Below are 14,076 nucleotides of genomic sequence, written 5' to 3' on the forward strand. Positions count from 1 at the left end.
CCAAAAGGCCTCCTGTGGGGACGCGGGCCTGGAATTATTTTTTTTTAAATACAATATAAATATAGGACAAAACACACAACACTACATTAAAAGAGACCTAAGATGACAACATAAGGCAGCAACACATGACAACACAGCATGCTAGCAACACAACAAGACAACAACATGGTAGCAACACAACATGGTCTAAACATTATTGGGCAAAGTCAACAGCACAAAGGTCAAGAAGGTAGAGACAACAATACATCATACAAAGCAGCCACAACTGTCAGTAAGAGTGTCCATGATTGAGTCTTTGAATTAAGAGATTGAGATAAAACTGTCCCGTTTGAGTGTGTGTTGCAGCTCGTTCCAGTCGCTAGCTGCAGCGAACTGAAAAGCGGAGCCACCCAGGGATGTGTGTGCTTTGGGGACCTTTAACAGAATGTGACTGGCAGAATGGGTGTTGTATGTGGAGGATACGGGCTGCAGTAGAGATCTCAGATAGGGGGGAGTGAGGCCTGAGAGGGTTTTATAAATAAGCATCAACCAGTGGGTCTTGCGACGGGTATGCAGAAATGGCCAGTTTATAGAGGAGTATAGAGTGCAGGGATGTGTCCTATAAGGAGCATTGGTGGAAAATCTGATGGCCGAATGGTGAAGAACATCTAGCCTCTCGAACACCCTTACCTGCCGATCTATAAATTATGTCTCTGTAATCTGGCATGGGTAGGATGGTCATCAGAATCCGGGTTAGTTTGGCAGCTGGGGTGAAAGCGGAGCGATTACGATCAATCTAGACTTTGTTTCCTCTAACTTTAGCCTGCAGCTTTGATATGTGCTGAGAGAAGGACAGTGCAACCACTGTATGGTTAATTGAAGGAAGGAGAAAAGCCTATCGATATTATTGTTGTTTGAGGAGACTATACCTGAATATGTGAAGCTTGGATATGTGAGGTATGCGGTGAGAGCGTTTGTGTCCAAACCATTAGTATGGGAATTGTAAAGGATATGGTCACGTGTCAAATGTTTGCAGGCTGGAGAAGTATGGTATTGAAGAATCTGAAAAAATGTTGTAGATGTGGTGGGGTTCATACTCCAGACTTCCTTGAGTGCCCTGTTAGGGTGAAGACGGTTGAGGTGTCAAGGATCAGGGATCTATGTGGAGCCGGTGAAAAGAGTCAAAGGAGCGAGAGGCAACAGTGTTGAAGATATGGCGGTGGATGCCTTGCAACCAGTTGCTAGTGTGTTAAGTCAATCGAGTGATCTGGATACACTCATTGTGAAGAAGGTAGATATTGTGGCTTTTATAGCCACAGTGATTCATTGTACAGCACAAGTGTCCAAGAAGCTGGACATCATATCTGCAGCCAAGATGTTTTTAGGTCTCCAAGACTTCATGGCAGGAGCACTGTCAGGACTATTTTCACTAGGAAATGTCCTGCCCTCACAGGAATCTTCTTAGCCTGTGTAGGGACCTAATTTAGAATGTTCGTTTTTTTTACAGAAAAGCAGGTTGGTTTTGTTTAGTTAATTTATTTTTTGATAGTTTTAATATTTATTTTTACCCACATTATTTCCTTATTATCCACCCGCACAGTAGGTGGTGGAATGTACATCAAATTGTTGCGAATACCATTTATACTGTAGAAAAATACCTGCAGACACATGTTCCTTATACACTTAAATAGATCTGAAAGAATTGCACGGGTACTGTACAAGCAACAGGGAAAACCCCTGACCCTTAGCATACACCAAACACAGTACCACGCCATTCTATTCTGGAGAAATGTATAGTTTTTATTTGTTGACAGTATGCTTCTCTTTCTCTCTCCAGGGAGTGATAGAGTTCTCGCTCTGTTTGCTGTTTGCCAAGCTGGTCAGCTACACCTTCCTCTTCTGGCTGCCGCTCTACATCACAAAAACGGGTATGTACATTACACTACATCAGTGGTTCTGAACTGGTGGATCGCGACAGGAGGTTTTGAATGGGTTTTCATTTTTTTAATGAAAAGATACTCCTGTCTGAATTAAAACTAATACCAGGTAGAAAGTGTGTAGAAATGACAATGAACCTACTTTTTTTAAAATAAATTATTCTCTGAAAACTATTATTCTTCAATCACAGTATTTTAAATATAAACTCAGCAAAAAAAGAAATGGTCCTCTCACTGTCAACTACCTTTATTTTCAGCAAACTTAACGTGTGTAAATATTTGTATGAACATAACAAGATTGAACAACTGAGGCATAAACTGAACAACTTCCACAGACATGTGACTAACAGAAATGGAGTAATGTGTCCCTGAACAAAGGGGGGTGAAACAGGTGTAACAGTCAGTATCTGGTGTGGCCACCAGCTGCATTAAGTACGGCAGTGCATCTCCTCCTCATGGACTGCACCAGATTTGCCAGTTCTTGCTGTGAGATGTTACCCACTATTCCACCAAGGCACCTGCAAGTTCCCGGACATTTCTGGGGGAATGGCCCTAGCCCTCAGCCTCCGATCCAACCGGTCCCAGACGTGCTCAATGAGATTGAGATCTGGGCTCTTTGCTGGCCAAGGCAGAACACTAACATTCATGTCTTGCAGGAAATCATGCACAGAACGAGCAGTATGGCTGGTGGCATTGTCATGCTGGAGGGTCATGTCAGGATGAGGAAGGGTACCACATGAGGGTACCACATGAGGGAGGAGGATGTCTTACCTGTAACGCACAGCTTTGAGATTGCCTCCAATGACAACAAGCTCAGTCCGATGATGCTGTGGCACACTGTCCAAGACCATGACGGACCCTCCACCTCCAAAATCGATCCCGTTCCAGAGTACAGGCCTCGGTGTAATGCTCATTCCATCGTCAATAAACGCGAATCCGACCATCACCTCAGGTGAGACAAAACCGCGACTCGTCTGAAGAGCACTTTTTGCCAGTCCTTTCTGGTCCAGCGACGGTGGTTTTGTGCCCATAGGTGACGTTGTTGCCGGTGACGTCTGGTGAGGACCTGCCTTACAACAGCCCTGCAAGCCCTCAGTCCAGCCTCGCCCAGCCTATTGCGGACAGTCTGAGCACTGATGGAGGGATTGTGCGTTCCTGGTGTAACTCGGGCAGTTGTTGTTGCCATCCTGTACCTGTCCCGCAGGTGTGATGTTCGGCTGTACCGATCCTGTGCAGGTGTTGTTACACGTGGTCTGGCACTGCGAGGACGATCAGCTGTCCGTCCTGTCTCCCTTCCCTGTAGCGCTGTCTTAGGCGTCTCACAGTACGGACATGGCAATTTATTGCCCTGGCCACATCTGCAGTCCTCATGCCTCCTTGCAGCATGCATAAGGCATGTTCACGCAGATGAGCAGGGACCCTGGGCATCTTTCTTTTGGTGTTTTTCAGAGTTATCTTTGAAAGACAGGGTCCTGAAAAAGGGCTGTTTCTTTTTTTTGCTGAGTTTATATCGATAAGTAGTGCTTTTTAGCCTGGTTTGTGGTCTCAAATAAGTGAGTTGCCAAAATGTTTCATCAAGCATATGAGTAAATGGAATTATTGACAATGAAAAGGTGTGATTGTTGTTCCCTTGTCTAATATAATTGCTACATTTACTGTCAAATATAGCATTAAAAAAGAAATCCAGATTGCATTTTGCCCCAAACATATTGTCGTACGAATATTGGGTCGCGACTGAGATAACATGGTTCAATTTGGGTCCAAAGGCAAAGGCAGTTGAGAACCACTACACCAACACCCTCACCCACTGCTACATTCGTATAGGAACTCTGTCTGTTTGGTCAAGTATACAGTACATGAATCCAGGGCATTGTGGAGAGCTCTATAAGAAGTGTCAGGGCATTCATTCTTTGCCCGCTACCTGCTAGACTGTCTGAGACATACTGTATCTGACATTTACAGTGCATTCGGAAAGTATTCAGTACTCTTGACTTTTTCCACATTTTGTTACGTTACAGCCTTATTCTAAAATGGATTCAATATTTTTTTCTCATTAATCAACACACAGTTCCCTTAATGACAAAACAAAAACAGGTTTTTAGACATTTTTGCAAATGTATTACAAATACAAAACTGATATCACAGTTACATAAGTATTCAGACCCTTTTCTCAGCACCTTTGGCATCGAGTACAGCCCTTAAGTCTTCTTTGGTATGAAGCTACAAGCTTGGCACATCTGTATTTGGAGAGTTTCTCCCATTCTTCTCTGCAGATCCTCTCAAGCTCTGTCAGGTTGGATGGGGAGCATCGCTGGCAGATATTTTCAGGTCTCTCCAGAGATGTTTGATCGAGTTTAAGTCCGGGCTCTGGCTGGGCCACTCAAGGACATTGAGACTTGTCCCGAAGCCACTCCTGCGTTGTCTTGGCTGTGTGCTTAGGGTCGTTGTCCTTTGGAAGGTGAACCTTCGCCCCAGTCTGAGGACCTGAGCGCTCTGGAGCAGGTTTTCATCAAGGATCTCTCTGTACTTTGCTCCGTTCATCTTTGCCTCGATCCTGACTAGTCTCCTTGTCCCTGCTGCTAAAAAACATTCCCACAGCATGATGCTGCCACCACCATGCTTCACCGTAAGGATGGTGCCTGGTTTCTTCCTGACGTGACGCTTGGCATTGAGGCCAAAGAGTTCAATCTTGGCTTCATCAGACCAGAGAATCTTGTTTCTCATGGTCTGAGAGTCTTTAGGTGCCTTTTGGCAAACTCCAAGTGGGCTGTCATGTGCCTTTTTTACTGAGGAGTGTCTTCTGTCTGGCCCCTCTACCATAGAGGCCTGATAGGTGGAGTGCTGCAGAGATGGTTCTCCCATCTCCACAGAGGAACTCTGGATCTCTGTCAGTGACCATCGGATTCTTGGTCACCTCTCTGACCAAGGCCCTTTTACCCCGATTGCTCAGTTTGGCCAGGCGGCCAGCTCTAGGAAGAGTCTTGGTGGTTCCAAGCTTCTTCCATTTTTAAGAATGATGGAGGCCACTGTGTTCTTGGGGACCTTCAATACTACAGAAATGTTTTTGTACCCTTCCCCAGATCTGTGCCTCGACATAATCCTGTCTCGGAGCTCTACGGACAATTCCTTCGACCTCATAGCTTGGTTTTTGCTCTGACATGCACTGTCAACTGTGTGTGCCTTCCCAATTCATGTCCAATCAATTGAATTTACTACAGGTGGACTCCAATTAAGTTGTAGAAACAGCTCAAGGATGATCGATGGGAACAGGATGCACCTGAGCTCCATTTCGAGTCTCATCCCTTAAGGTCTGAATGCTTCTGTACATAAAGAATTTCCGTTTTGATGCAAACATTTCTAAAAACCTGTTTTTGCTTTGTCATTATGGGGTATTGTGTGTAGATTGAGAAATATATTTTTTATTTAATCAATTTTAGAATATGTATTTATTTTATTTAACTAGGCAAGTCAGTTAAGAAGAAATTATTGTTTACAATGACGGCCTACCCCGGCCAAACCCAGACGACGCTGGGCCATTTGTGCACCGCCCAATGGGACTCCCAATCACAGCCGGATGTGATGCAGCCTGTATTTGAACCAGGTACTGCAGTGACGCGTCTTGCACTGAGATGCAGTGTCTTAGACCACATAACAAAATGTTGAAAAAGTCAAGAGGTCTCAATACTTTCCGAATGCACTGTATGTCTTGATAATCTGTGTTCAAACCAGCTCTACCTGTTAGGACAGAGGTTCCCAAATGTTTTCACTCGGGCCCCCCTTCCAGCAGTTTGGGAACCACTGAGAGGATACCTATGCTTTGCTGGTTGTTTTGTTAGTATCCTGTGTCACTTGTTTAGTTTGCCAGAGGGTGTGTGAAGATAATAGACCTGTCTCTCAGCTCACCTAGATGCCAAGAAGGCCGGAGATCTCTCCACTCTGTTTGACGTGGGAGGAATTGTGGGTATGTTCCCTTTTTTAGTTTTTTTCAGTGGTTGTTTGTGGTTCTGATCCTTTTTGTATGAATCTTTCTATGAACCAAATAACTTTATGATCTGGATATTTGTATGCTCCTGTGTGTGTTGTCAGAGATTTGATTTGTAAAAATGCATGAATGATGTCAGGACTTCCTAATTCATCATTGGAATTGAACTACCTGTAAACCACACATTTTATCTTGATTGTTGTGCTAATCTCATCTCTTTCTCTGTGTGTAGGGGGAATATTGGCTGGGGTCATATCTGATAAGCTGGGAAAGAGAGCCACCACCTGTGCAGTGATGCTGCTGCTGGCTGCTCCTATAGTGAGTCTCTTTCCCTGTGTGGCTCCATTTGTTTCTATTTCTTTCTTTCTCCGTTTCTGAAAATCAAACTAACTATCCTGGTGTTGCAAGAACCATGCTCTACCAACTGAGCTACAGAAGATCACTGAGCTTCAGAGGACCGTTGACCATCTCAAGGGCTAAACATAAGCATGCATCATTAATCTTATAGGACATATTTTTTTACGTTTTTGTTCTGTATTTCAGCTTTATGGCTTCTCCATGATCAGCGAGTTTGGACTGGGACCGACCATCGGTAAGGATCAATTTATATTACTAAGTCCAGTTTTTGTTGCTCTTGTGAGAGGGATTGTAGACTGACTTCATGAATCCCGCTCCTGAGCCCGTTGACATATTGGCTGTGCTATTCTGACTGTCAATAACGCACAGGTGAACAGAGCTATGATCAAGTGGATAATGTTGTGATGGGCCATTTTCTTCATAGGTATGCTACTGGTGTGTGGAGGACTTGTGAATGGGCCATATGCCCTTATTACAACAGCAGTGGCTGCTGATCTGGTAAGTGTGTAGTGAGTGAGTCTTTCTCACTGGTTTACACTTATATAATCCTCCCTAGTACAGTTTTGTCTTTCTAACTTTTTAGATCAGCCATACTCTCTCAGTATTTTGTGTGTGGGGGGGGGGGGCTGTCTCTGACCTCATATCCTGTCCCTCTCTGTTTTGACCTTTGAACCTAGGGAACACACAAGAGCCTCAAGGGCAACGCCAGGGCCCTTTCTACTGTCACGGCCATCATTGACGGCACAGGATCAGTAGGTCAGTCTCTCACCTCCATCCATACCAGTAGATCCTATGTGATAAATTAGCTCCATGAGGGGATAGCTAATGACATGGGGTTGCTTTAGAATTTAGCATAGGTCTAGCTCTGTGACTTACAAAACTGTCCTGTGATCTGTTCTTCTCAGGTGCAGCAATAGGCCCCCTTCTGGCAGGAGTGTTGTCGTCACAGGGCTGGGATCAGGTCTTCTACATGCTGATGGCAGCTGACTTCCTAGCACTGCTGGTAGGTGCTGATGCTTGTTAATGTTTGTCTTATTTTGTGTGTGGATCTTATAGAATGTGGCTTTGTGGGTGTGTTTCCTCTGTAGCTGTTGCTGCGGCTGGTGACGAAGGAGCTGACCTCTGGTAACGTGGTTAAACCTCGCTCTGGCAGCACCACTGTAGAGTAAGTGACTTGATTATATTCTACTTGTAATATGGTGGTATCGAGTGGTATCTAGGCTTTATGATAACTGATGCCACTGATCATGTTCTATGTTGATGATCTATGTTAATGTCTATGTTCTGTGATCTATGTTAATGACTTGTATTTAATTTTTAATTATGTTGTTTGCTGATGACACCATATTTTTGTCTGATAAAGACACTCAGAAACGTATCACTAAATTAACTCCCAAAAAATTGTGAAAAAAGGTATTGGTGTCATCAGATGAATACAACCTCTCTTCCCCCAAAAAATATTTGGAATCTGTACTACACCTTACTCTATCCATTTATCTCATATTGCAATATATGCTGGGTCAGTACTTATAAAAGCAACCCCAATAACATCTTCATTCTCCAAAAACATTTTGTGAGGAATGCAACTCAGTCGTGCCAGTTCCTCTCCACTCTTTCATCGCCTTCAAATCCTCAAAATGTATATCAACCAAATCTGTTTGTATTCCAAATTAATCTACACCCTGTTTCTTTTCAAATTCAATACTGGGGTTCATTATTCTATAAGAACTGCCACCGATCTCCACATCCCTCCTTCCATACAAGATTAGGGCAATGTTCCATCACTTAAAGGTTGCTCTTTATTGGAACAGTGTTCTGGACCACCTCCAGCACTGCAACAGCTTCAACTCCTTCAAATATAAATAGAAAAAATATCTACTGGACATTCTATACAATGACTCTGCCTAAAATCTGATGGTGACACTGTCTTTTTTTTTTCTCCAGTTTTTTTTTCATTTTTCTTTGTAAATCTTTATTCATTTTTTTCTTAGTCTTAAACATCATGATACATGTTGTTTTTCTATAAACATTTTGAAAGAGGGAGGTGCCTTTCAAGACTTTTTTTTTTTTTTTGCAAATAAATAAATCATAGTCACTAGTTATGTTTCCATACAATTGGCAACAGACTTTCATGCGAATATTCTAAAATCCACATAAAGAAAATATGCGCATTTTCCCACCAGTGGTGTGTTTCTACCAAACAGACTTGTTGTGGGTAAAACAAATCAGTGCCTGACGACGTAGTGCACACAATGAACTTTTTTGCTTATGTTTTCATGTACCGAAGAAACACATTGACCTTTAGATTTTTATATCGCATTTTCAACCGATTGTTATTTTTTTTATTTTTTTTTATTTTTTGTGTGTGCAAAATGTAGCCTTAAAAAGCAAATGTGCCTACTCTGGTTTTGGCAGTGAACTTTAGCCAACAGATCACAGATACAGTGCGGGTAGACTACGGTTATGCATGTCTACATGATGATATTATTATGGATAATAGCGAGAATTTCTTATTTGTCAAACGGCAGTTAAGCATCGATCATAATGCCACCAGAATAAGACCCTCGACATCACCCTGTTAAGTTCATCATAACTTATTTAGTCTAAAGCCTAATAAACTGCCTGGTTTCACGAGTCGTAGTGGGAGGACCACATACCATATCGCGTGACTCCAAGTTTACTTCGATATGAATATTATTATATCAATATTTGTGCATAAAGGCATTTCCGCCACCATTTCTCATATAATTAGTTTTACCAACACAAAAAGATGATTGTCGATGCTTGGCTGCTGTTTGACAAATAAAAATGATTACTCTTTTGTCCATAATCATCTCATCATGTAGGCTATACTTGCACTGTAGCCTAACTGTGAGCTGTTGGCTAGAGCCAAATTCGGTATGTCAGAATTGAACCGCAAAATGTATTTATATATGCACTAGGTCATCACACACAGCCTTTTTATCAATTTGATGGAAAAACATCTCTGGTGGGAAACTGCACATTGTTTTTATGCAGATTTTTGTTTAGGGATCAAAGTCTGTTTTTCTGTTTCTGTCTTGTAGGATGAAGGAGCACTAAGCACTTTGCACTAACTCTAGACCGAGAAGTGAAAAGACTGTGGCCCTCGCTCAGCACAGACACACTGCATCCTATACCACTACCCTGGACTGGACCTTTTAACTGAGATTACCTGAACCCACCCTGCCTGTGGTCACCTCTCAACCTTAACCCAATCCCTATAAACCAGGGCCCAGTTTTCAAAAGTTATCTGGATTTTAAGTCAATGATTTGTCTGTTCTATGAATATGCCTTTAATACTATCTGATGGTTTTTGAAAAACTGAGCCCAAGAGCTAGACAATGTTCACAAAGAGACATAGACCACACTTCTTTCTAAAGGTCTGTTGTCACTGCGAGCTTCTATCGCCGTCCATTCAGCAGTAGCTGACGTGAACTAGTGTGTAGCAGCACCTATTGGAAACGAATGAAAGTCGATGAAGATTCAGTAGCGAAGTATAATAAGCAACCAACCAAGCCATCCAGTCCCTCTGAGCACATACCACTTTTTTGTTTTGTTTTACTTCTAGAGCATATTGGGCCCACTTCAGCCTTATGTAACCAAAGATTGTGGGGAAATGCACAGTAATTTATATGAAAAAAATGTATTTTTCTGTTTTCTGGTGGTCTATGTATTTTCTCTGTTTAGGAAGTATATGAAGGTACTGATATTTTGTGTTCCTATATGATCAGCAAATTATGGTGCGGTTTGTTATGTTTTGGGACTTGAATGGTATGAAGGTAACATTTTGTGTTTGAGTATGAATTTCTGCATACCAACTCCGAGGAGGATCAACCATTTCTCAATCAGTTATTTATGCAGTGCAATGTTAAACTGTGATATTCTTTTTAGTATGTGTAGAAAATACCAAATGCCGTCATCCCAAACCTTAAAATGCTCACATTCATTCTGCCTTTGAACATTTTAAAGGCGTTCCTGTGACTAATGCTTCCTACCTCCGAGTCCTGCAAGTTTAATGTGCCAAATGAGTGAAGAAAGGTAGCCTATGTACCTTCATGAAAAAGTAATCTATATTCTTATGAACTTTCATTCTGGCAGATGCCCGGGGCTGTGGTTAATTCTAATTCACCGCCCGTGTTTAACTGAATTGAAATGGAAGGGACCCCATCCAGTAACGTGTCATTGTTCTTTGTGGCGATAGAGCATTTCTTGGTGGAAGCTAAATCATCGCAGTGCTTAAATGGTAGTACTTGAAATACTGTGTACCTTTTGGTGTTTGTTCATTGGTCAGGCAGTTGCTTTGTTTAGTTACTTGTCTGATTCTTACCTGACTCATAAGTACACGGTCTTGGTGACAATTGTCAATTTCTGAAGACATCTTGGTAGATAAAAAGGGAGTGGCTGTGTTGCTGAATTCTCTGGAAGCTTCTTCACAAAAGATCTGTCTTGGTTTCTAAGCATAATTTTGAGTTGTTTTGTTCACCAGGCTAAATGTGTTCCAGTTAGGAGGCTGAGTGGTCTCAAGTCTCCCAGCTGGAGGTGGCAGGTGTCAAACAAAATGTACACTTCTGAAAGCTAGTCCTCCACTCAGTGACACGGGCAGGCACACACACACAATCTCTCTTTGTTTCTGAAAAGTACTGCAGGCCAAATCAAATATGAATTATTATTCTCTGAAGGTTCTCATAATAAACCAAAACGTAATTATGCCGGATTATACCCTACAGTCAATGACGGGTTATATTGAAAGTATTAGTATGTTTTGATTGCCCATGACTCCTCTCCCACACATAGCATCACAAAACCCCTGAGCTGACTCGAGCCTACAAGGCTTGATTAATATGTAATCAAGGGAAGCGCGTGGGCGCCCATGCAAGAAACTAAATTAAATGTAAAACATCTCTTTTTCCCGGTGCTTGCTGTCTGCTTTTTGGTTTTCTTTCGTCGGTTCCTTTCTTCCCGTGTGCTTTGACCAAAAATACAGTTTTTAGAGACTATATATGATTTGAATAGCCATATTATCAATAGAATATAGCCTCGTTTGTTCGTAAAAGGGAATGAACATCGCGAACAGACTGCGGTCTGGGGGCTGTGTGGGCAGGCAAACTACCCCACTCACGCGTCCTTGAGGAGCCCCGGTAACTATGGCGATAAGAGAAAAGCGTTCGATGATCCCTGCTCTTCAGTTTTCCCAGTGTGTGTGTTTGTCTGCGTGCGACTCATTGAGAGAGGCTGAGGGAGGTGGTTTATGAGATGAGAGATAGCTAGGTGCTCCAGAGAGAAAGAGATGTTGAAACGCTAACTTCATTTGCCCATTCAGAGACGGACCGACGGCTCTCGGGGTTTTCCAATTCGGGCACGGAACGGAGTGGTAGCCTATAGCCCGCAATCCGACTCCTCGGCAGCGGCGAGAGAGGCTTGAGGGGTGGAGAGAGATGGGATCAGCTTCTTCGGCGTACCGAGTAATCTACCTGGACGTGGATGGCAGAATTCAGAAGGTATAACTGTTAATCAACCGTTATATCATGTCAGCCTGTATCATCATCAACCTACACCCTGCCCTGTAGGCCTAACCGGGAAGAGGTCCAATATTGCATAGGAAAGATTTGGAAGAACGGTGCAATGATAGTTATGCTGTCTATAGAATAGGAAACCCTCAATAGCATATTGTATAATATTCATATACAAATCGTGGTTAAAATGAATAGCCTAATGTCATTGATAATGCAATAAAAATCTATTCACTTTTTGATTGATTATGCATATGCCAGACACACTTGATTTACTGTTTAACGGATGCGCCGCTTCACTTTTCGCCGAAGCAGTTAATACCCGAAACAACGTCATCATCGAACAAAACGACTGGCCAGAGATCAGGGCATTCCTCAGCAAAGCTTTTCCTGGCAGCCGGATGAGGCAATCGATGGAGGATGCAGTGAATTGACTATATAGGCCTACTGGTCTCGAATTTAGTAAAGCTTGCTCTGGAATTGATTTATGCTTCTAATTGCGCATTTTTAATATCAGTTATATTCTGTAGATTATGCTATAGTTTACTTTATGGCCGGATTGAAATGTACTTTTTCCAATGCTACATTCAGTTGACAGACTTTACTTGATTGATTGTCCCTCTTTCTTCAAAGTAAAAGCCTAGTCTATTATAGACCTATTCATATTTGTATTACTATTTTGTTGCAGGCTATAGGCTAATAGGTCATGAACTCATTATAAATTAACATTTTATTTGATTACAATTATTTATTGTTATTCTTGAATTAGAAAAGCATACATATTCTACTATATAGCCTGTATCGCATGGAATTACGTTTTTATCCAGTAGATAGGTGTTGAATTGCACTTATTTGATAGCGGTGCTTGACTTACACTGAAATAGGTGCCGGTACTCATTTTGGGTGCTGGTACTGTTTATATTTAGGTGCAGGAGCTCCACAATACTTTTGAGCTAATATTCTGTAAGAGGAACAGGAGCTCAAACAGTGGAAAATTTGAGGTGCGGGTGAGTTCCTGCCCAAGTCCAGCACTGTTTGAAAGACCTAACTTGAATGATTGGCCATCTTTAGTAGCCTATTTCTCCTATAAAGTGTGGTTTATGATAAGCCTTTTTAATATTTGCATTATATTCATATTTAATTAAAGCATAGTTAGACTATACATTTAAGTAATGAACTGATTATACATTTGGTCAATTTTTTTCATTAGAAAAAACACTTGATATTGTATTCTATTATACATATGTTAATAATTATGTTATTGATGTTTATCAGAGATATGTTCAGAATAAAGAAACTGTCATACTGCCCATTCTGTTTCATTTCACATGATTATATCAATTAACGTTGTACCATCATCTGCATCCTTTTTCAAAATACAGGAAAGATTTCCTAGCATAGGTTTTTGCTTGGAATAATATAACTCTTGAAGCCCACATTAGGCCTAAAGCTTGCACAGATGGGTAGGACAATGTGGTAAAGTACAAATGTATTCCTTCTCCACTATTTATGAAAAACTCTCACTTGGAGTCCATTTTATTTTGGGGGATTATTTTTTTTGCTTCCTCGCCTCACTTTTATGAAGAAGAAAAAAGCAGTTAAACAGTAAATCAACTTTGTCCAGCAATATCGAAAACTGAATTTTCAGAATCTTGTCTATGTTGTTTGGACACATTCACTGTCCTCTATGTGTATATGCATGCGTGTGTGTGTGTTAGATCTTAATCAAGATTTGCACAATTGCACAAGAAACTGCACAATTTTATGAACCTGTGTGGAGTGGCAACATGTAGGGCTCTATTTTTGGCTGGCGTTAAGGCGGCGCTAGTCTCAAACGCACGTTAGTTTGCAATTTCGTAATGTAAAAACTGTCAGATTGGCATTTTCTACACCTAACGCTAAATTCGGCAGTTTACCTCTTTGATATCAGCTCAGATGGGCGGATGGAAATATTTGAGGTGTGTCCTTAAAAACAGTATCCAAAGTACTGATTTCAGGCAGCGCTGATAGGGATATTTAAGACCAACCAAAAGCTGGTTTTTAGCAGTAACGCAGTTGGTTATGGCATGAACAGCAGAAACGCAGCCTATCCAGCCCTGACGCACTCTGCCCATGTGCGCATGGAACAAGAGTAGCCCAATTTACTTTTGGTGCCTGTATTCTTCATATTTATAAATATAAAAAACGATTTTTGTTTTAAAACCAAGCATACAGTAGCCTTCCCTCCTCTCAATTAGGGTTTTGTTGTCTGCCCAATGTTATCACGAAGTAGGCTAGTCAAGACTGTCGA

General features: G+C 41.7%; 2 protein-coding genes across 4 annotated transcripts in view; both read left to right on the plus strand.

The window, feature by feature from the left end:
• The window catches only part of LOC139538562 (glucose-6-phosphate exchanger SLC37A1-like), a 35,817-nt gene extending 22,721 nt beyond the window's left edge, over nucleotides 1-13,096 (plus strand). Inside the window, exons 12-20 of one of the 2 annotated variants that reach the window (XM_071340731.1) lie at nucleotides 1,817-1,907; nucleotides 5,815-5,877; nucleotides 6,131-6,216; nucleotides 6,442-6,490; nucleotides 6,680-6,753; nucleotides 6,933-7,011; nucleotides 7,161-7,258; nucleotides 7,344-7,420; nucleotides 11,597-13,096. In XM_071340731.1, coding sequence (XP_071196832.1) covers nucleotides 1,817-1,907; nucleotides 5,815-5,877; nucleotides 6,131-6,216; nucleotides 6,442-6,490; nucleotides 6,680-6,753; nucleotides 6,933-7,011; nucleotides 7,161-7,258; nucleotides 7,344-7,420; nucleotides 11,597-11,651 — 672 coding nt within the window. In that variant the 3' untranslated portion in view covers nucleotides 11,652-13,096. Of the gene's footprint in view, nucleotides 1-1,816; nucleotides 1,908-5,814; nucleotides 5,878-6,130; nucleotides 6,217-6,441; nucleotides 6,491-6,679; nucleotides 6,754-6,932; nucleotides 7,012-7,160; nucleotides 7,259-7,343; nucleotides 7,421-9,320 lie in introns of both variants that reach the window. The other variant, XM_071340732.1, reaches the window with a different exon arrangement.
• The window catches only part of LOC139538563 (high affinity cGMP-specific 3',5'-cyclic phosphodiesterase 9A-like), a 34,715-nt gene continuing 32,274 nt past the window's right edge, over nucleotides 11,636-14,076 (plus strand). For both annotated transcript variants that reach the window (XM_071340733.1, XM_071340734.1), the window contains exon 1: nucleotides 11,636-11,774. In XM_071340733.1, coding sequence (XP_071196834.1) covers nucleotides 11,712-11,774 — 63 coding nt within the window. In that variant the 5' untranslated portion in view covers nucleotides 11,636-11,711. The remainder of the gene's footprint in view (nucleotides 11,775-14,076) is intronic.

Source organism: Salvelinus alpinus, chromosome 14, assembly GCF_045679555.1.
Source record: "Salvelinus alpinus chromosome 14, SLU_Salpinus.1, whole genome shotgun sequence".
NCBI lineage: Eukaryota > Metazoa > Chordata > Actinopteri > Salmoniformes > Salmonidae > Salvelinus > Salvelinus alpinus.